This window comes from Malaya genurostris, chromosome 1 (assembly GCF_030247185.1).
Source record: "Malaya genurostris strain Urasoe2022 chromosome 1, Malgen_1.1, whole genome shotgun sequence".
In the NCBI taxonomy this organism is placed as follows: Eukaryota; Metazoa; Arthropoda; class Insecta; order Diptera; family Culicidae; genus Malaya; species Malaya genurostris.
In genome coordinates, this window is record NC_080570.1 from 156406904 (window position 1) to 156430772 (window position 23869).

General features: G+C 36.4%; 2 protein-coding genes across 5 annotated transcripts; one reads left to right on the forward strand and one right to left on the reverse strand.

The window, feature by feature from the left end:
• Window positions 1-957: 957 nt before the first annotated feature.
• LOC131426366 (gastrula zinc finger protein XlCGF57.1-like) lies at window positions 958-9014 on the reverse strand. Of its 3 annotated transcripts, none has more exons than XM_058589046.1 (4): window positions 8845-9011; window positions 8552-8766; window positions 2653-2894; window positions 958-2575 (listed from the first exon to the last, which is right to left on the reverse strand). In XM_058589046.1, the coding sequence occupies exons 3-4, from the start codon at window positions 2751-2753 to the stop codon at window positions 1279-1281; spliced, it is 1398 nt and encodes a 465-aa protein (XP_058445029.1). In that variant the 5' UTR covers window positions 2754-2894; window positions 8552-8766; window positions 8845-9011; the 3' UTR covers window positions 958-1278. The 3 variants fall into 3 exon arrangements, with proteins under 3 accessions (XP_058445029.1, XP_058445028.1, XP_058445030.1); XM_058589045.1 differs by lacking the exons at window positions 8552-8766; window positions 8845-9011 and adding exons at window positions 5214-5492; window positions 5548-6979; XM_058589047.1 differs by lacking the exons at window positions 958-2575; window positions 2653-2894 and having other exon boundaries at window positions 6982-8766; window positions 8845-9014.
• A 4927-nt stretch (window positions 9015-13941) lies between these two features.
• Window positions 13942-22420, forward strand: LOC131426367 (zinc finger protein 239-like). 2 transcript variants are annotated; one of them, XM_058589048.1, is made up of 4 exons: window positions 13942-14156; window positions 14213-16382; window positions 22106-22156; window positions 22390-22420. In XM_058589048.1, exon 2 carries the CDS (start codon window positions 14522-14524, stop codon window positions 15458-15460), a length of 939 nt encoding a protein of 312 aa, XP_058445031.1. In that variant the 5' UTR covers window positions 13942-14156; window positions 14213-14521; the 3' UTR covers window positions 15461-16382; window positions 22106-22156; window positions 22390-22420. The 2 variants fall into 2 exon arrangements, with proteins under 2 accessions (XP_058445031.1, XP_058445032.1); XM_058589049.1 differs by having other exon boundaries at window positions 13942-14152.
• The last annotated feature ends 1449 nt before the right edge of the window (window positions 22421-23869 follow it).

Genomic DNA, 23869 nt, shown 5'->3' on the forward strand with positions numbered 1-23869 from the left:
ATAACATTCATTATCGTCACGTAAAATATTCAATTTGACATTTGAAACCATTTTACGTGATTTTTCAAGTAAATCGAACGTGAATTTTTATTTGAGTGTAAGAGATGCCCAACAACACAGCAATCTTTAATCGATACAGAACGATTTTGCAACACGATTTGCTTCGCCGATTCAATGTTTTCTTCAGTAACAGATGTTGTTGGGCGGCCAGGGATCTCATAATGATCCAAGCTTGTACGACCACCTTTGAAGCGTTTATACCACTCGTATGCCTGTGTTTTTCCTAGACACGATTCACCAAAGGCCTTTTCTAACATTTTCAACGTTTCGGAACACTTAAATCCATTTGCAATACAAAATTTGATGCACGCACGTTGTTCTAAATGTTCATCCATTATAAAAATCGCCACACGAAAATTTTCCAACTTCTTTGTATAGACACCAAACAAAATCTAATCGTACGATATGCGTCAAAATTTGAGTATGGGGGAAAAACCAGCAAGCTAGAATAATTTTCTGGCTTGTTTTAAGAAAACTGTTCCATTTTCAACATTTACAACAAATTCAATGGAAATTTCATTCTGAATATTGACTAATAAGGGTTTTGTTTTCATTCCAGTCGATTGGCATGCTCTATTTCGATTACACCAACTAAACGAAATAAGCGAAATCCTGCGCTCGTGCAACTTTTGTGCATGAAATTTAAGCTAAAAAGTATATTATTTTTTAATCAGTTACATAAACCATGTTTGCGAATGGTATTTTTAAACAATTTCGGTCACAGCATGTAAGTGAACATCCTACGATCCTATACTAACACTAAGAATCCTTCCCTGTCGGGGCTCGAAATCATACCAGTGCCTTATAATTTAAACCCCCAGCACATGGACCTGTTCATCGAGATATATTTAACGACTAGATCTGTGCCAAAATAAAGAGAAGGTAAAAAAAACTGCGTGGATTAGGAAGGGGTTCTTTATTTTTCGAAACAAATATTTTTATCCGACATAATTCGAACAACTTTGTCTTGTGTTTCGTGGGTGGTTCGCCCGGGCTGTCGGTATGGTTGGGCTCGTGCTGCTTCAAGTTTGACCGTTCACTAGACTTTTCGCCGCAAACATCAAATTCTTGATGAAGTTCATCGTGTGATTGGACGTGTGCTTGGCTAGAGCATCATCAGTTGTAGAATCTTGACCGCCTATGTATTTTAACGGTTTCTCACTGCTTTGAATTAGCTCATGCCTTTACATGTCAAAACATTTGCCACACACAGCACAGTTATAGTCCTGTGTGAGTGGACATGTGTTTAGCAAGAGATCGTTTTGTGGCAAAATCATTTTCACATACTGTGCATTTGAATGGCCGTTCACCTGTATGTTTGTATGTGTGCATTTTCAAATCTGATTTCATCAAAAATCCTTTGCCGCATACATCACACTTATAACAATAGTCCCCGGTGTGGATAGTCATATGTCTACTTAGAGCATATTCACTGTAAAAGCCTTTTTCGCATATGCTACATTTACAGGATGGTTCACTCGTATGACGGCGCATGTGTGCGGTTAAATGGTATTTTCTTAAAAAACTTTTGTTACATATGGTGCACTGATGAGGCCGCTCACCTGTATGAAGAAGCATATGAACGGCAAGATTTTTGTTTTCTCGAAAATCCTTATTACAAACGCTGCAGTTGAATGACTTTACATTATGAACACGTTCATGCGTCTTCAAGTTTGAACGAACACGAAACCCCTTGCCACATACTTCACACTTATATTTATACGTGTTCATGTGAACAGACATGTGTGCAGTGAGGCTAAAATTACAGGAGAAATTTTTCTCGCACACAGTGCAGTTATACGGCCGTTCACCAGTATGTATGTGTTTGTGTATTTTCAAAGCAAATTTTTTCATGAATCCTTTGCCACAAACATCACACCTATGTCTATATTCATCAGTGTGTACTGGCATGTGATTTGCAAGGGCACTGTTAGAAACAAAATCATCTCCACAAAAGCTGCACTTGAATGGACGTTCTCCTGTATGAACACGCAAATGTTCGGCAAGAATCTTTTCAGAATTGAAACCTTTGTCACATATACTGCAACTGAACAGTCGCTCTCCCGTATGAAGGTGCTCGTGGATTTTTAAACTAGAACCTCGGGTAAAGCCTTTACCGCAAACATCGCACTTGAATCGATAGTTACCCGTGTGAGTTCTCATGTGTTCCATTAGGCCACGGTTTGAGGTGAAATCTTTGCTGCATGTGGGGCATTTGTGTTCTTCGTGAAAAGACATATGTCGAGATAGAGAACTTTTAAAGGCATAGTCTCTATCGCATATGGGACATTTATAGGGTCGTTCACCTGCATGACCATTTTTATGATTTCTGAGATCTGTACTGCCACTATATTGTTTACCGCATACATCACATGTGTATAGTCGCTTGCGTATATGTGATAACCTGTGCCACTTGAGATAGTATTTCCTGTCGAATTGTTTACCACAAATCTCACATTCGTGTTCCTTTGAAGATGTTTCAGAACTAGTTGCTGATTCCGGTGCTTTCCTTTCACTAAAAATACGAAAATCTTTAGTAGAATGAAGCTGCAAAATTCGTGATGTTTAACTAGAGCAAACATCAGCACCAACCTTTCCGTAATTCTATCACAGTTCGCAAAGTCGTCTTGTTCTACATCAGATGGTTCGCATTTTGTGTTGATATTTTCCTTGGAATATTCAGTATTCTGCATGTTATTTTTGCTTGTTTTTGTTTTTGTTAGCTTTCATTTGACTCGGGAACAGAGTTGCCATGTTATTGTATTGGTAGTACAAGGAAATTTTGACCGGGCTTCATTTTCAGTGAGTAAAAATAAGGTCTCACCACCTACCGTCTAGAAGGCAAAAGCGAAAAGAACTGTTGAGATCTGACAAAACCTTGTGAAGTCTGTAAAATCTGAAAAAGATTCTGATTATTGAACACTAAATCTGTAAAACTGGAAAATTGGCAACGCTGTTAGGAAAGCTACACGGACGCAAAAGCTACCCACTTAGAAAAAAACGTTCAATGGTGGTCCTTCATTGGTCCAATACGTTGGATAATTGGTCCAATGAAAGTCCAATCAATCGTTCAACGGGAGGCCAACACGGGACCTTCGTTTGCCGATTTTGAAACAGACCGTTGAACCGAATGTCATTTTTTTCGCTCAACAAACCCGGCAGACAGAGGTCCATTGTTGAGCCATTTTTAACATGAGGAGTTGGAGCCCCGTTGGACTAGTTTTACTGCAGAATTTTTGAAGTTTTTTTCCACTTATTTGTTTAAACTAACACTACATACCTGCACAATACTTCTACTTCACGTAGAATAACAACAATTTTTCTTTCTATGTAAAGGTAACACTTAATTTTCACACTATTTTCGCAAGAGAAAAAACAACAAACCGTTCCAGCAAATGAACGAATATTTCGTACAATATGTCGTTCAACAAGCGCTCAAAGACCAACAAAATTGAACGGTCTGCTGAAAGGGAGGCGATAGTTCAATTTCTGGAAAGGAAGGGCGAAATTTTCGTCATTTTAAGTGGTTTCCGAAATTTTCATCACTGGAAATATCAATCATCTCACCATTTGCTGTCAATGTTAGTTTCGCCCTCATTTGAAACATAGCTGATATAATGTTTATTGATATAATGATAAAGTATAATGAAACGACTCGGAATACGCAGCGGTTCTTTATTATTCGAAATATTTATCCGACATCATTCGAACTTTAGTTTATACTACGCTGGTTTATGAGGTTTAAATGGCAAAGAAAACCTCACACACGTTACAAACGAAAGCTCACTGAGTCGAATGAATCCATTAAGGTTCTACCTACATGCTTTGCTATCACCTTTTACACACATCATATTATACAAACACAAATGGAAAAAAACAATAAGGTGGTTCGCTAAGGCTGTCGGTATGGTTGTGTCCGTGCTGCTTCAAGTTCGACAGTTCACTAGACTCTTCGTCGCAGGCAACAGATTCATGATGAAGTCGATCCGTGTGATTGGACATGTGTTTTGTTAAGTTGTAAATTCTTGATTGCATATAGAACATTCATATGTGTTGGCGCATGTGTCTCGCAAGAGCGACATCGAACCGAAAGCCTTTGCCACATATGATGCATTTTAACGGTTTCTCACTGGTATGAACTAGTTCATGCCTTTTCATGTTAGTGATGCCTTGAAACCCTTTGCCGCACACACCACAATTATATCGATAAAGTCCTGTGTGAATGGCCATGTGTCTAGTAAGAGATTGTTTCAAGACAAAACCTTTTTCACATACGGTGCATTTGAATGGCCATTCACCTGTATGTATTTGTTTGTGATTTTTCAAATCAGTTTCGATCATGAATCCTTTGCCGCATACATCACAATTATAACAATAATCCTCGGTGTGGTAAACCATATGTCTACTTAAAGAAAACTCAGTGTAAAAGCCTTTTTCGCATATGGTACATTTATAGGATGGTTCACTCGTATGGCGGTGCATGTGTGCCGTTAAGCGGTATTTTTGTGTAAACCCTTTGTTACACATAGTGCACTTATGAGGCCGCTCGCCTGTGTGAACAAGCATGTGTAGGACAAGTCTTTGGTTTTCTCGAAAACCTTTATCACAAACGGTGCATTTGAATGGCCGTATAATTGTATCAAACTTTACGGTATGAACGCGTTTATGCCTGTAGAAGTTTGAACAAATGTTAAATCCCTTGCCACATACTTCGCACTTATATTTATATGTGTCCATGTGAACAGACATGTGTGAAGTGAGGGCAAATTTGTTGGAGAACTTTTTCTCGCACACAGTGCAGTTATACGGCCGTTCACCTGTATGGTTGTGCTTGTGCAATTTTAAATGAGACATTCTCATGAATCCTTTGCCACAAACATCACACCTATGTCTATATTCGTCAGTGTGTACTGGCATGTGATTGGCAAGGGCAGTGTTAGTGAAAAAATCATTCTCGCAAAAGGTGCACTTAAATGGGCGCTCTCCAGTATGAACACGCAAATGTTCGGCTAAATTCTTCTCGGTATGAAAACCTTTGTCACATATATTACAATTGAACAGTCGCTCTCCCGTATGAATTCGCTCGTGATTTTTTAGGCTCACACCTCGGTTAAAGCCTTTATTGCACACGTCGCACTTGAATCGATAGTTACCAGTGTGAGTACTCATGTGTTCCATTAGGCCACGGTTTGAGGTGAAATGTTTGCTGCATATGAGACATTTGTGCTTTTCATGAATAGTCGACATATGTTGAGATAGAGCGTTTTGATTATCCCTAAAACTTGCACTGCCACTAAATCGCATGCATTAACATGTGCCTGTTGAGATTGTCTTTGTTGACGAATTGTTTACTACAAATCTGAAATTCGAATGCCTTTGAAGATGTTTCAGAATTAGTTTCTGGTTCCTGTGCAGGGCACAATTTCTTCTGACTGAAAATACGAATATCTTTAGCAAAATGAAGCTAAAGCAGTTAACAGCACAAACCTTTCAGTAATTCTGTCACAGCTCCCGAAGTCGTTTTGTTTTATACCAGTTGTTTCGCATTTTGCGTCGATATTTTTCTTGGAAAATCTTGTTATATTGTTTATTTTCTGTATTTAATTATGTCGCTTTCGCTTTAGAAAACTGAAACAGACCCAGGATAGTTCCAGCAAGCCGTTCTAGTTTTATTTATTCGAACAGGTCTTCTGTCAAATTTATACTGGCATACACCGACGTAAAAAAGCTATTGAAATCCATAAGAAACACTTAGGGCATATTTCTTGGTTGACTTTTCATTAGGGCGTATAAGCAAGTGACAGTTTCGGGTATCATTTCATGCAAAGAGTTGAGTGATAAACGTGGAAACCGGTTGGTAATTAATAGAAGACCGTGGAACAATTCTCACCAACTACCAAGCTACGAAAGTCGCGGGATATTAATCGGTCTCGATACACTATAAGTTCGTCGAGATGTTGCACGTGCTTTATTGATAGCAGATGTTTTGACCGACAGGGTTGACTGCCCTGCTTTGCTCCGCACCGACCCCGGGCTCTTCGCAACAGTGCATTTCTTCGACTTCCTTTACGACGAACAAACTACGGTGCTAGCAATGCTATTATTGGCTTGCAGAGATCATTCAACCGCGTTTCATCAGGATTTGACTTAAATCTATCACGCAGTAGGATACTTGGAAATTTTTTATATATTACTAGGAATTATCTTTAGGACCATATTGTGTCTGTTGATTATACCTAAATAAATAAATAAATCAAAAGAGAAAGTAATCAAAGAAAAACTGTCACTTGCTTATACGCCCTTTTGAAAAATTAACCGAGATTTAGCAGTGTTCTTGTTCTAGATCAGGGGTTCCCAAACTATTTTGAGTCATGGACCCCTTTACTAAAATTAACTTAGGCTTCAGACCCCCATCAACAAATTCCTTTGAAAATTCGATTTCTTACTTTTTAATATTGATGTAAAATACTTACCAATTTCTGCGGATGGTCAAATAAACACAACCTAGACCTCGTCGACCCCTATAGTCAGTTTTCGTTTACGTCGACCCCCACAAAAATGATATCGACCCCAAGGGGTCTATATCGACCACTTTGGGAACCCCTGTTCTAGATGCATAATTTATGTCAGTTTTAAAATTGAAATCAGGAAATTATAACAAGAAAAACAGGCAGCTCCAGCAGCGTTTTACTCGTGTTTCAAGACTTCAAAAAATCGAATGACAGCGTATACCAGTTATAAGTTTGACAGTAGACTGTTAAAATAAATACAACTTAAACGCCTTGCAGGAGATACGTTTGTTCAAGTGAAATTTCGTGATGAAAACAAACATCATATGTTATTCGGCTAAAGTACGATTCACACGTTATATCAGGAGACCATTAACGGCAAGTAATGGCAATGGAAAGGAGCTAATTGTGATGCTAATTGACTCGCTAAGTCAACTTCACGGAACGCTTTCACCTCCGAAATTTAACCGTATTCAATAGAACAATAAGCTATTTTCGTGAATCGAAGTTCGATCGGTTCAGCCATATAGAGTTTGTTTGGTTATAAGCTAATAAGACCACTACGCTAGAATTTTCTGGCTTAGTTCAGAGTAAAACTCCATTCTGAATATTGACCAATAAGGTTTTGTTTTTATTCCAGCCAACCGCTTACCTTTTATCCATATATTTTATAATTTTATACAATGTCAATGTGCTTTATGGGGTTTATATGACAAAGAGAACCTCTCACACATTTTGTTAACAACTGCTCAGCAAAAACGCTTGTTATTAAAACAGGTTCTAACAATAAAGTGCTTCGCCGGGGCTGTCTGTATGGTTGGGTTCGTGCTGCTTCAAGTTTGACTGTTCACTAGACTCTTCATTTATACAGTCGCTCGCTTATGTGTTGGCGCATGTGCCTCGCAAGAGCTTCTTCGAACCGAAAACCTTTGCCACATATGATGCATTTTAACAGTATCTCACTGCTAATAATTAGTTTATGCCTTTTCATGTCAGAACATTCTTGGAACCCTTTGCCACAGCACAGTCATATCGAGAAAGTCCTGTGTGAATGGACATGTGTCTAGCAAGAGATCGTTTTGTGGCAAAACCACCTTCACATACGGTGCATTTGAAAGGCCATTCACCTGTATGTATGTGTTTGTGCGTTTTCAAATCAAGTTCGATCATGAATCCTTGGCCACACACATCACACTTATAACAATAGTCCCCGGTGTGGATAACCATATGTCTACTTAATGCAAATTCAGTGTAAAAGCCTTTTTCGCATATGGTACATATATAGGATGGATCACTCGTATGGCGGCGCATGTGTGCGGTTAGACTGTATTTTCTTGTAAACCCTCTGTTACACATGGTGCACTGATGAGGCCGCTCACCGGTGTGAAGAAGCATGTGCAGTGCAAGATTTTTGTTTTCCCGAAAGCCTTTATCACAAACGCTGCAGTTGTATGGCCATTCATTCGTTTTAAACTTTACGGTATGCACGCGTTCATGTCTCTTCAAGTTTGAACGAATACGAAACCCCTTACCACATACTTCACACTTGTATTGATATGTGTTCATGTGAACAGACATGTGTGAAGTGAGGCCAAATTTACAGGAGAAATTTTTCCCGCACACAGTGCAGTTATACGGTCGTTCACCTGTATGGATGTGTTTGTGCAGTTTTAAATGAGTTTTTATCGTGAATCCTTTGCCACAAACATCACACCTATGCCTATATTCATCAGTGTGTACTGGCATGTGATTATTAAGCGTAGTGTTAGTGATAAAATCCTTTCCGCAAAAGGTACACTTAAATGGGCGCTCTCCAGTATGAACACGCAAATGTTCGGCAAGATTCTTCTCGGTATGAAAACCTTTGTCACATATATTACAACTGAACAGTCGCTCTCCCGTATGAATGCGCTCGTGTTTTTGCAAATTCACACCTCGGGTAAAGCCTTTACCGCACACGTCGCACTTGAATCGATAATTACCAGTGTGAGTACTGATGTGTTCCATTAGGCCACGGTTTGAGGTGAAATCTTTGCTGCATGTGGGGCACTTGTGTTCTTTATGAATAGCCATATGTTGAGATAACATGTGCCTTCTGAGATAGTTTTTCCGCGCGAAATGTTCACCACAAATTTCACATTCGTATTCCTTTGAAGATGTTTCAGAATTAGTTGATGATTCCTGTGTATTTTTCTCTCTGAAAATACGAAAATCTTTAGCAATTCAAAAATCACAAAACTCGTTATGTTTATCTAGAGCAGATAACAGCACCAACCTTTCAGTAATTCTATCACAGTTCCCAAAGTCGTCTTGTTCTACATCAGATAGTTGACATTTTGTGTTGATATTTTCCTTGAAATATTCAGTATTCTGCATGTTATTTTTGCTTGTTGTATTAGCTTTCATTTGACTCGGGATGTTAATGCCTCTTCTTCTTATTTTTTGTGTGAGTAGCAGAGATGCCAGATATTTTCATAGAAAATCTGTATTGCTTTGTATAAAAAATCTGTATTTATGTGTATTCACTAATGAAATAAATTAACATGGAATTCCAACGCCCAATGTGAAATGTCTTGTCAAGTCATACAATTCTTAGTCTTAGGGCATGTTCAGGAGAGTTCTAGTTCTAGATGCATAGGGTAACAGAGGTATTTTGGCCCACTTTAGGATTGATTTTATTTTGGCCCACTTTGTACAAATATCCACCAAATGTTGTGATATCTTTGAAAAACCCTTCCGCAATAGGTAATTTAATATGATAGGCATCAAATTGATGCAACATGGATTACTTAACATGGATAAAATCCGATAAAATCGATAAAGTTTGTTAGGTGGGCCAAAATATATGAAGTGGCCAAAATACCTCTGTTACCCTATTTATACCAGTTTTGAAATTTACCATACTTATACCAGTTTTGAAATTTAAATCTGAATAATTATAACAAAATAAACTGGCAGCCCCAGTAGCGTTTTATCTGTGTTTCAAATATAGAAAAAATAGACCGGCAGCGTATATCAGTTTTAAATTTGACAGTAAAACTGTTCGAATAAAAAAAAACTGAAACGGCTTGCTGGGGATACGTTTGTTTCAGATTTAGTTATATTTTAGACCACCCATATGAATCTTGCAGCTGCTGAATTTGCTCTTACAATAAAGTTTCAAGATACCATAACTTTCTTGAATATCAGTTCAAGTTTGTTTGAACTTAGTTTAATTTGAGTTTAAATTTCCTTTGGTAATTTCACAAATCTTGCTGCAAACACTGCAAAATGCGATGAGAGAACCCTGTGGTAAAGAAAACAGTATAACAACCAGAGATGCCATTTATACAGATTTATCTGTATTATACAGATTTTTACATACGCATACAGATTCAATACAGAGTAGGGTAACAGAGGTATTTTGGCCACTTCATATATTTTGGCCCACCTAACAAACTTTATCGATTTTATCCATGTTAAGTAACCCATGTTGCATCAATTTGATGCCTATCATATTAAATTACCTATTGCGGAAGGGTTTTTCAAAGATATCACAACATTTGGTGGATATTTGTACAAAGTGGGCCAAAATAAAATCAATCCTAAAGTGGGCCAAAATACCTCTGTTACCCTACAGATTTTATACAGATTTTCTAAATTTTATACATATTTATACAGATGTCACAAAAAGTAAGAAAGAACAAATTTAACTTTTCTGTCTGAGATATCTTTTAGTATTTGATCCAGGGACGATATAAAAGTCTATTAATCAATGGACAAATCACAAATTAATATGAAAATCTATGAAATCCATTTATATTATGATTTGAAACCAATTTGAACTGATATTCAATTTTTTTCAATGACTGAGTGAAAACCTATATTGAAGAAGCCAAATTAATGAAAAACTAACAGAGAAGATGATTTTTTTTTGGAAAAAGATACGCTCAGAGACACTTTATTTAAGGCATAAGTAATGGCATCATGGAACTTTACCACAGACTAACAGACAGGACACTCAAATTTGATTCTTCAATCATTTTAACGGTCATTTCGAATATTCCATTATTTGGGACAGTACTCACATGTGTCATGATGGCGCCACGTTACCCTATCAAAAACATCATGTCTGTCATCTAAACTGTCTTTATTTTTTTCATTTACCTACAGAGTTGCCATTCATACAGAATTACCTGTAATGTATTGATTTGTATACGTCCATGCGAATTTCATGCAGGATACAGATTTAATACATATTGCCAAAGATAAACTGAAGATTACAATCACAGACTAACAGACATGACAGTATGAGTAAATTCTTATAAAAATAATTTTTCGTTATGCACTAGTTCCACCTATATTGTACTGCGCGAACTATTTACTATCTGTACACCCCTTGTGTTATGTACAAGTTTTTTTTACTAGTTGGTTTCCCCTCGTTTGTCAACACCGATCAGCTGCTTGCAGGGATGCCTGATTTCATCAAAATATTTGAAAATGAATCGTCACAATAAATTATTGGATAATGTTGATAATATATTTAACTTTTTCGCGATGTTGGAAGGTAACCATTTATTTGACTCAACGTTGTTCATCTAGACTATTTTTATTGTGTTGGTAGTTTTCACCCGAAATTAAGTGGCGGCAGACCAGAAGCAAGTAAATATTGTAACAAAACGGGTTCGATTTAATATTGCGTTGGAGGATGAGAAGTAGGCACAATTATGTGTATAGTTTTGGCAATATGTATTAAATCTGTATCCTGCATGAAATTCGCATGGACGTATACAAATCAATACATTACAGGTAATTCTGTATGAATGGCAACTCTGTTGGTAAATGAAAAAAATAAACAAAGTCTAGATGACAGACAGGATGTTTTTGATAGAGTAACGTGGCGCCATCATGACACATGTGAGTACTGTCCCAAATAAAGGAATATTCGAAATGACCGTTAAAATGATTGAAGAATCTAATTTGAGTGTCCTGTCTGTTAGTCTGTGTTACAATGTTCCATACGTTTCATTGAAAAATGTTGGGTCAGTAATCGTGAACCAGTTGGTTCAGTAATAATGTAATTTTATTGACCCTCCGTTAACAAGCGTCGACTAGTTCCGACAAAATGCCATGGAAACAATACAAGTTAGAAAGGAAGCACACATATGTTTACATTCAGCATATAATGATTTCTTGCCACAACTGATGCTTCATGGGATGAGGCTATAACAAACTAAATAAATTCTAGACAATGGTTCTAAGTAGTTTTCACTTTCTTATTCTAAGAATCACTGATATAAAGCGAAATTTCTCAATATCGTTCATACTGTAACTTGATATTTTTCCAAACATAAACAATCATTGTCATAGTTACGACGCATCTAGTGATCAGACACTTGTTGTTTTGCTTCAAAATACTCAAATTGACAGTGAACCGAGCTCATCGAGGGGTCCTATTCAAATGATACCTACACACTTAAAACCATTTCTTGAGCTCGGCATAATAAAATGCCGAAACTGATCAGCAACACGTAAATTTGCTGATTGCTCAGGAATCCATACGCATGTTTCTGAACTTCGTTAAATGCATTCACTGATATTTCGGTAAAATGCTTCACTTTGCCGAAATTTGGCATACTTGCTTGCTGAATTTATCAGTAAACAACAGATATGCCGACATCAGCAGAGACGTTTGCCGAGATTTCGGAATATGCGCTAGCTGTTGCCGAGATTCAGCACGACAGCTGTCATTTATTGCCGCGTTACATTTTCGCTTCGCAGTGAAAAAATGGATAATCTTCGAAGAACCGTGGAACCACTTGCAAGTAAAAATATTGAATAAATATAGTGACATGTTTCGCTTTATAAAAAGCGACTTTATCAGAGCACTCGCGATTATAAGGGAAAAACACCCAACACGGGTCTCAAGAAGTCCTCGAGACAAAATTTTGGGGGATATGCGAAAAAATAACCCAATGCATGGAATAATTCAATAGATCAAAGTAAGTTTATTTTTTTAACAATACCGTATATGCATCATTAAATATTGAACATTTTTGTAAGCCAAAAATCAATATATATTTTTATTTTCATATTTCCAGCTCGACTCAAGGTGGCCGCATCTTAAAACGCCGCTTTTTCTATGCTACATGTTTTCAGGTAGAGGCTTTAAGCACTACTGACAACAAATTTGTAAGCCTCCTTTAAGTGTTAATAAAATGAATTTTTGATCCTGAATGGCGTGTTTATAATGTTGAGAAATTACAAACAAAATTAATTGACTAGATTTTCAATTACTGATGATTCGGTAATTTATTTTTTCATTTTTTCGTTTTATTGGATTGCCGAATATTCAGTGAACGTTTCACTGAGCAAACAGTAAATCTTATGCTGACGATTTCGGCAATATTTGACGTTTGTCAAATTTGATGGTGCCGAGACGCTCAGTAATTTTATTTTTGCCGAGATGATTGCTGATTACTCGGCTGTGCGAATCTCGGCATTTTTTTGCCGAGACTCAGCTAAAAAATTTAAGTGTGTAAGAAATCGCAGACTACTCTATCTTGAGTTTATCTTTGATATTGCCTAAACTATATACATAATTGCGCCTACTTCTCATCCTCCAACTCAATAAAAAATCGAACCCGTTTTGTTACAATATTTACTTGCTTCTGGTCTGCCGCCACTTAATTTCGGGTGAAAACTACCAACACAATACAAAATAGTCTAGATGAACAAATTTGAGTCGAATAAATGGTTACCCTCCAACATCAAGAAAAAGTTAAATATATTATCAACGTAATCCAATAAATCATTGTGACGATTCATTTTCAAATATTTTGATGAAATCAGGCATCCCTGCAAGCAGCTGATCGGTGTTGACAAACGAGGGGAAACCAACTAGTAAAATAACTTTTACATAACACAAGGGGTGTACAGATAGTAAATAGTTCGCGCAGTACAATATAGGTGGAACTAGTGCATCACGAAAAATAATTTTTATTAGAATTTACTCATACTGTCATGTCTGTTAGTCTGTGACTTTACTGTCAAACTTAGAGTTGTATGAACCGACTTGACGTTGCATATTGTGCGTTGCAATTCCATGTCAAATTATAAAGTCATCAATTTCAAACTAGATAAATATATGGAATTGCAATTCAATTGTGGATAAAAAAACTATGAAACTTCGTCGTTGAATTGACTGATTGAATCTACCATCTTACAACCACAACCTATTAGAATAACATCTTTTATCATCATTTTGTTGCAAGAATTTCATTTTATTAGTGAATACAGATTTTTTATACAATGAATACAGATTTTCTATGAAAATATCTGGCATCTCTGATAACAACACCAAAAACGTCAAAGTGGCTCCCAGGCTTGGCTCCGAAATCGTAACGTGAGCTGTCTTGTCTTGTGATCGGTATTTACTATTTTGAATCAATCAAACCTAATTAATAAGGGAAAAAGTGTGAAAACCTTAGAATTAGAACTTTATATAACTAAACAAATACTGATGTAGTTGTATTTACAGTTAAATAGTAAGATTAAAGATTGTTTGCCAGTACAAAAAAACCTCATCATGTCGCACAGCCAAAGTCGGTAAATTGTTTATGTTGATATCAGTTAGTCAAGTCTGAAGCTTTTCATATTTGCAGTTAGATAAAATCTGATCATGGAAGGAAAGTTATACCAAAGAAGGCCATCAAATTGCGCCAAAGCAACATCGTTTACTCTAGCAATCGCCTACAAGTCGTCTTCCTCCAAAAAAGCATAGTGATCATCGGTTATGTAGTATCGATAGCTATAAATGCCGTTTAATATAGCATATGATTGCCCAGTACTGGTGTCAAACCGTACAAACAAGAAGTGTGCGAAAAACGATTCAGAGCTGAAAAGGATATAACGAACGGGATCGACTGCACTCACAAAATATTTTGATGATTGTTTTAGTCTAATTCCTCAACATGTCCAATCTCATGAATGACTATCCACATAGATGTGCTGTATGTGACAAAGGTTTCAAAAAACCTACGAAATTGAAGATTCACGAACGCGTTCATTTATGTGAGAAACCGTTCAGATGCATTGTATGTGGTAGAGATTTTAAAGTCCAGTCGACTCTTACCAGGCACATGCACATTCATACGGGCAAAAAGCATAAATGCACCGATTGCGGAAAAGAGTTTTCAACTAAGTCCTGGCTATCTCATCACATGTCCGTTCATACAGGTGATTATCGGTATGAATGTGATGTATGTGGCAAAGGATTCACTGCAGCTAAACTTTTGAAAATTCACGAACGTATTCACACAGGTGAGCGTCCGTTCAAATGCACGCAATGCGAACAAGATTTTACCAGTCAACGTTGTCTTGATAGACACATAAGCAGACATACAGGCGATCTCAAATATAAGTGTGATGTGTGTGGCAAAAACTTTTATAACCATTCAATTTTAAGAGAACACGCACGCATTCATACAGATGAGCGTCCCTTCAAATGCAACTTGTGTGACAAAGGTTTCAAGCAGAAATTAGTTCTTTCACGACACATGCGTGTTCATATGGGCGAGCGATTTTTTGAATGCACTATATGCAAGAAAAGCTTCGATACGAATTACCGCCTAGCTCAACACTCGCCTATTCACAGGGGTAAATACCGGCACCGATGTGCTGTGTGCAACAAAGGCTACAATGAATTTGCCAACATGAAGAGGCACGAGCTGACACATGCAAGCGAGAGATCGCTCAAATGCACAGTGTGTAACAAAGAATTTAAAAACGTGGGTGCTCTCACCAAGCACACCCGCTGGCGCAAGTGTGAGGTATATAAAAGTTCAATTAGTGAAAAAGGTTTTACTTCGCCTAATTGCCTAAATCAGCACATGTCCATACACACCGGGTGACTAACGGCATAAATGTGATGTGCGAGGAAAAGGATTACACTAGGAGTTATAGATTTATACTCTTTCTGGATATACAAATAGACTCATAGCGAGAAACCATTCGACTGTACCGGTTTAGAAAGTTTTTCTTTGGGTTAACGTAAGCTAGGTCTCAAATAGCATGTAATATTTTCTATATTATTTTAATATAATAAAATATAGAAAGTCTATATAAAAGTCTGTTTTATCCTGTGTTCGTCAATTGAAGTAAAAAGTTTATCAATTTGAGTCATGTTATACCAAAAGTCAACAGGATAAGATTTAGTGCAAGCTTTTTTTTTTGGCCGCAGTATTTGTTTTTCTTAGGATTTGATACTGGTAGCTGACACCTTTTTAACCAATCCGTAAGCATTGTTTTGCTTGAATATTCGTCGGTGTTGTTATTTTTTCAAATTTTAATAATTTTAAAAAGTATTCATTCAAGTTCATTTTTTGAAAATTTCCGGTAAAAAAATTAAGAATTGTATTCGGCATTTTTTTTCTCATTTAATTTAATTTATTTGTTCTATTTTTCATCTAATTGAAGTTTGGAAAGGATGGTAAAATCAGTTTTCATGTATTGAAAGTACCTAACACTGCACCCTATCAAGAAAAAATGCGTCACAAAAGCCTTTATTCACGCATTGTTCTCCCTTAAATGATATTTGCGCAAAAGTTCTATTCCTAACAGCACCCACAGTTCACAGGAAGGGAAAATGACGACACGATCACATGTTAAGCTTAATTTCTTGCTTGAATTAACGTCCATATTAGTTAATTGTTAGATTATCGTTCGTTTTAGTTATTTTTAGAAAGTGGAGGAAAAGCTTGGAAGATCCTTTGAGAATATTTCAATGGTTGTGAAGAGGACCGATTAGCGAAATTTATCCAATATTCACAACTGGTGAGTACTTGCTATCATTCATTTATCTACAACAGAACCAAAAATCCTGGACCAGGATTCAGAAACCGAAACTGAATTCAAGAAATTTATTCGGAAATTAAAATTAAGTGTGTATATGAGAAACGCAAAAAACAAAATCAATCCTTGATTACTATTTGTTCTTCGTGTAGTTTTTCTAATGAATCTGGCAACATTTATTATCAGCTTCGCCCGCAGATAGGGATGTCGGATTTCTCTAATTACTCGTTTATTCAATAATCGAATATAATTTTATCATATAGCATTCGTCACGTTTTTTATGCTTGGAATCTTCCTAAAATACTACCTGTGATGCCGATCCTTCCTTTGCACAGGAATCGCGTTCGTACACACTCGAGTGAAAACAAGAATGACTTGTTCGCATTCGTTCGAATGTATATGTGTCCGTCGAATAGTTCATACGGACTTAAACAAGCACGATGATACTACATCAGCGAATAACAAACAAACCAAATAACAAATCTGCATAAAATTTTCAAAACCGAACCGAGAAAAGCGATGTTGAAAAATAATCGCACAATTTGAAATCCTATTTAATAATGAGTAATTGAAACACCTTCATCTCTTCACTAATTCGTCCAATTTGTATGCGTGCAGCGTATCATAGTGATTTATTCACAATTTTCAACTACAAAGATAACTTTTATGAAAAAACGACACTTACGTCGTTTTGTAATTTGATCATGTACATTGGACAGTATGATAGGTCGTTTTTTCCTGGTTGACTTGACACATAAGTCGTTTTGCTTCTGTTAGTTCCGTCATTTTGCGAAAGTCTCACTGTTTATTCGTCGCTTTGTTACTCGCACTTGTGTGAAAGCCAGTTTTGCTCGAAAACACTAGTAAGAGCTAGTTTTGCATGTCAAGTGGAAAAAAATGACAGTCGACTCGTTTTTAGTGTGTTTTGATAATTTTCGTTTTTGTTTGACGAAGGATTCATAACGGTTTCTACGATTGGAAACAAATCAGTTTCTTTCCAAATTAATCAGCGTATTTTTCAACAAGTTTAATAGCAACTCGATCCCATTAAATATCTCCAACACTACAGTTAGTCTCACTTTCATAATATCACACTAGATCTGCTTTTTCGTGGAAACTATTTTGTCGTAAGTCCGCGCATACACTTTTGTTTATGCTTTGGTACATTGGTCAAAAGATTGCCAAATGACGAAAATAGCATTAATGATTATTTTCATTGATTTCGACATACGTCAAATGTGTTGACAGATTTTTTAGTGAATCGAGAAACGGTGTTCGGGTAGTGCGTGTATTAGAATATTCCTAACAAAATGCAATAAAAATCTCGGTTTGTTTACTTCTGTTACTTAGGTCGTAATGAACATTTTATACAGAAATGATATCAAACATTATTCGTTACAACTCAGGTCTGTACTAGAACTGATGGTTCAAAGCAAAGACATCATATTAACAAGATATCCAGCTCTCACATTTCCCGAACAAATCATTGGCAACATCCTTTTTTGCGAGCATGTCGCCCCCAGGCGAGCCCGCATCGAATCTTATACATAGAAGTAGGGGAGAAAAATGTCAAATTCGTGCGCGCCAAAATAGCAGGGTTGCGCACCCATACAATTGACATGATATGTTGAATGTGATGCCGTGCGATGGCGTTGCTGAACTGAAGATTGACTTCGCTCCAAGCTGACAGGGTCTGTTCAAAGTTAGATTGCTGTTGTTCACGCAGAGAAATAGTGTACATTAGATTCTAATATATTAAGTCTTTTGTTCAACTTCAAACAATTGTTTGAATGAAACAAAACTATTGAAAATTTAATCAAATAAAACTATATTTGAATCAAATTTAGTGTGGCAATGCATATTAGGTTCAAATGCGCACAAAATGAATTCGATAATAAATAAAAAATTAATTTACAATAATTAGTCTAAGATTCTTTTTAAATAACAATTTCTTCATTTAGGGGTTAGCCAAATTTTGTGCTAGGGCACATAACCGTTTTTATTATTTTTTACGTTTCGTCTTTGACTCATCAGTGCAGAGCAGTTCAAATTGAACTGCTAAGTGCTAAACTCGGCAGTTGAATTTGAACCGCTAAGCAGACGTAAAGTTTCTGCTACTTACAGAACACTTTTTGTTTTGCGATAGAGTGCAATGTCTTTTCTGACGTGCCGAACGAGAACGTGTTTTCGACTATTTCTGGCCGATGCAGGTTTGGTCATTTTGCAAAACAAAAAGTGTTCTGTAAGTAGCAGAAACTTTACGTCTGCTTAGCGGTTCAAATTCAACTGCCGAGTTTAGCACTTAGCAGTTCAATTTAAACTGCTCTGCACTGATGAGTCAAAGACGGAACGTAAAAAATAATGAAAACGGTTATGTGCCAGCACAAAATTTGGCTAACCCCTAAATGACCAAACCTGCATCGGCCAGAAATAGTCGAAAACACGTCCTGTGGTCCCATACGTAATTCTTGAATTTCATGCGGATCCGACTTCCGGATCCGGAAATATAGGGTAAAGTGGGTTAAAAATTGTATACCATCACTGAAAATGGGGAAAAACCTTAAAAATATTTCTAAATCGACCTCAAATGTTTTCCAATTGATTTATTTTATCAGTAGACGGTCAAACAAACCGATTTCGGTTCTTCTTTTAAGAATCGAAGAAAATTATTTTGAAGAATACCACAGTATTATATATGATAGTATGATTGATATGAGAAAGGCATCATTACACCACTAGGTGGATTATAACAGGTTTTTCGTCGGTTAACTTGCTTGTCGTATGAAAACTGTTTCTAATAGCATTTGCGCTAGAAGGTAAACCACTTGGGGTTGGATCTGAGTTTTAATTTAAATTGGATTTTTGGACTAGAAGTATGATTTGAATGGCAATAATACTCTTAAATTTAATCCCTTCGCAATAAAACAAAACTATTTCACATTGTTTATGATTTATAATTTTCAGATGATAAAATCTGATCCGGTAAAATACACACTACATCATTTTGTAAAACGATGGCACGTCCTCGTTTGCACTCGGCGGTAGAACCGTAGATATGATATAGTGGTTTTCAGCTGGACATAGAATGCGACGGAATCGTCGCAGGATAGCGAAATAATGAGCGTCAGAGCCACTTATGCCAGGTTTGCAGATTGGTATGTAAATTTGCAATTTCGTTTGTTAGCAGACTTTGCAATTAAGCCGAGTTTTTTGCAGATTTTCGAAATTTTTATAAACAATCGTCCATTTTAATGACTTTTGTTTTCGTTTGGTTTTTTCGTCATACTTCTAACTATTGAGGTCGCATAGGACCATTTCTAATACGCAGACGCCTAAAGTTTCACTTGGCATCACTGCCAGAAAATTGGACAGTTGTTTTAACCCCTTCGCTGTCTGTTGTATTGAAATTAACTAGCATTAGGCCAAAAGAAAAATTAATCGACTGTTGGATTGAGGCCAATTGCATTTTCAACTGGTAAAATTCCTTAGCGACAGTTGTTATTTCATTATTCATCGAAAGCATCAACAAATGTATATCTGTCAAAGACGACCAACTTTTTAGAGTAGACAAATAGCACAATCGAATAAAGCACGAGGTTTTGAAAACCAAGGCGTCGATGAATACAAAATATGAATGAAAAGGGAACATACTAAGCACAAAATAACCATTATGTATGATTCAGACGTTCCGTCTTCTTTTGCACAGTCAATCTCCGTCAACATTAATTACATGCATTCTTATGAAGCCATTCACACGTAACGTCACCGTCACGGAACGTCTTGACGGACGGAGCGTGTGAACGTTCCGATAAAGAAAGTGTTAAACTAATTTAGACGGAAGCTGACGTTCCGGTGACGGTGACGGAAGGAGGTGGATCGTCTGAATCGTACATTATGTCAAATAAATAGCATACGCCTAAAAATCCGTGCAAGTTGTAACCGTAATCTGCCACATACGCATTATCAATAAGAATTCATTATGACTGAAGTTTTCTTAATAATAAATAAAAATTTAGTCATTGTAACGGTCAATTTAAAAAATATTTTTTTCTGGCTTGTGGTCTCGAAGAGGTTGAATCGATGCGAATGACAGTTTCGCTATCTTTGCGGAATTTTGTCGCGATCTTATCGCATCGCAATCTTTTCTAGCCGACAGTGAAAATCACTATATTCTTGACTCGACTACCGCGATGGTAGATGAATTGAAATTCATCAGAAATGTCCATGGTCCTTACAGAAATTAAGTCTCAGTAATAAGCAGCTTGGCAATTCGGTCCACTTTCTTGAGTAGGTTTCAGGTTGACCGTAGGCTAATAAAACAAAATAATCATTTCGATATAAGAACAAATTATAAGATTTACCCACAGACTAACAGACAGGACACTCAAATAAGATTCTTCAATCATTTTAACGGTCATTTCGAATATTCCTTTATTTGGGACAGTACTCACATGTGTCATGATGGCGCCACGTTACCCTATCAAAAACATCTTGTCTGTCATCTAGACTGTGTTTATTTTTTCATTTACCAACAGAGTTGCCATTCATACAGAATTACCTGTAATGTATTGATTTGTATACGTCGATGCGAATTTCATGCGGGATACAGATTTAATACATATTGCCAAAACTATATACATAATTTGTCTTACTTCTCATCCTCCAACGCGATACAAAATCGAACCCGTTTTGTTATAATATTTACTACCAACACAATAAAAAATAGTCTAGATGAACAACGTTGAGTCAAATAAATGATTACCTTCCAACATCGCGAAAAAGTTAAATATATTATCAACGTAATCCAATAATTTATTGTGACGATTCATTTTAAAATATTTTGGTGAAATCAGGCATCCCTGCAAGCAGCTGGTCGGTGTTAACAAACGAAGGGAAACTAACTAGTAAAAACACTTCTACATAACACAAGGGGTGTACCGATAGTAAATAGTTCGCGCAGTACAATATAGGTGGAACTAGTGCATCACGAAAAGTTATTTTTATAAGAATTTACTCATACTGTCATGTCTGTTAGTCTGTGATTTACCTTTGGCCTTTTTCTTATAAAAAGGTTATTTTTAATTATGTATTCTTTCTTCTATTGCTCTACTCACATAATTGCTTTGCTTTATTTTCATTTTTCAATTGAAAAGAAAACGTAACCAAGGCTGTAGTAACTATTGTCCAAAAATAAACAATTTACCAATCTAGGTTACTAGTTTTAGACATTTTCATGGGATTTTAGTTTTGACATTACAAGTCTCGGTTAATTTTTCAGAAGGGCGTATGAACAAGTGACAGTTTCTCTTTGTTTACTTTCTCTTCTGTTAATTACCAAGCGGTTTCCACGTTTATTACTCAACTCTTTGCATGAAATGATACCCGAAACTTTCGACTTTCAAACAGAATAGTGATATCAAAGAAAATCTTTTTAATCACATCACAATAATCGAAAGAGAGAGTGATTAAAGAGAAACTGTCACTTGCTTATACGCCCTTTTGAAAAATTAACCGAGAAGTTAATGAGGGGTAGTTAAATTTACGATACAGTTTTAATAGACGAGTGGCAGGTCGTGTCGTCGATTGAACACTACATTTGAATGAAACAAAACCATTTACCTCCATATTCCGATATTGTTCTTTTTGTAACTTTCCACTTTAGATTTTAGAACTTTTTATTAATTTTTACTTTCTTATCTTTTCAGGTTTTCGGAGTATCAAAAACGCGTGTACACTATTCAGGTTACTAAAACGAAGTGAGTTTATTCCTAAGCTTTATATGTACAGATTTAGTTAACAGTTGCCAACACTGACGGTTGACAAATCTTATCGACTATGTATAAATACTACTGGTGAATACATTTCAGCTCTTCCCTCTTCAGAAGAAAGATAATTATTCATTAACTTGACATATTTACAATATTTTTTCAACTCATTTTAATAATTCAACTATATCGTAAGTTTTTAATCTAATTCTTTTTCTTTTCAGATAGGACTATTCATCCGGAATTCAACTATATGAATAATTTTAGCATTTTTGAAAATATAATTAATTATACGAATAATCTGGATTTTCAATTTTTTTTCTTGTTCTCTTCGAACGTCTTGGACATCCCCCCGGCAAGTTCGCCGTTGAGGCTTTTCTTTTTCGACCAGCCTTTGCCAGTGTGTGCTCTGGGAATCCCCGGAACAAACCATCATCTAAGCCGCTTCCAGCTCCGCTATAATTCTCTTCCTGCTCCAATCCATCCAATTTGTCAACAACTGTACTAGGGCCCATCAGAACGTTCGGCATTGCTTCTGGGTCCCGATCCTTACAACGCCTAATCTGATTTCGATGTGCCATGAGGGCCACGTTTCCAAGAAGTACCTGGAATGTATTCAACGAAAATTGTTTTAAGAAGGTTGTTTTTACCCATCTGTTTGGCAAGTGATGATGGTAGTTTTTATACCAAACGGTATCACCCTCCATCAGATCACTTAAGTCATCATTCGGACATGACTTCTTATTGATTAGTTTTGGAAAATTTTCCAATCTATCATCATTCAGGGTTTCAGGAATAGATATGTGTTTTTTATAATTATTTTTAGGATTTAATAAGTCTAGCATAGTTATTGGTTTGTAATTAAATATATATTCTGTGGGAAATCGCCCTTCATTTGTCACATTATAATTTCTATAATTTATTAAAAATAAATTAATCTGATCCTCCAAATCAACATTGGCCAATTCCGGCTCTAATAAAAACTTTTTTAAAACTTCTTTTGTAGTCCTAACAAGTCTCTCGGCCTGGCCGTTACTTGAAGGGTTATATGGTGGACTTTTCAACACCTTAATTCCTTGCCTTTCTAAAAAGTTGGTAAATGAATAAGAATTGAATGGAGGACCCCCGTCACAAACCAGAACATCTGGTAAGCCAAATCTAGCAAAGTAAGCTACCAATTTCTTCACCACCTTAGCACAATCCGTGCCTTTCCTCATCAATTCTACCTCCAACCACTTTGAGAATGAATCAACAATCAATAAAAAAGTGTGGTGAGAAAAATGAAAAAAATCGATATGAATTCGACTAAAAGGTCTTATAGTAGGTGTCCAATGAGACAAAACCTTTGTTTTTGGCACTACTACCATGCTACTACAAACTTCGCATGTTGTAACATAATTTTCAATATCTTTATTTATCCCAAACCAGTACACTTGTTTTCTTGCCAACTGTTTCATTTTAACCATTCCCGCGTGATTGGCATGTAAAAGTTTAAGTATCCCGCTTTTCATTTTATGTGGAATCACCACTCTATTTTGATACAATACGCATCCGTCAATTATCTCCAAATCATTCTGATTGGCATAAACGTCTAAAAAGCGTTTGTCCAACTTTTTCGGCCAACCATCACGCATATAAGTCATAATCTGTTTTAAGAAAATGTCGTCATTTGACTCTTTGGCAATAATAACAAAGTCAATTGGG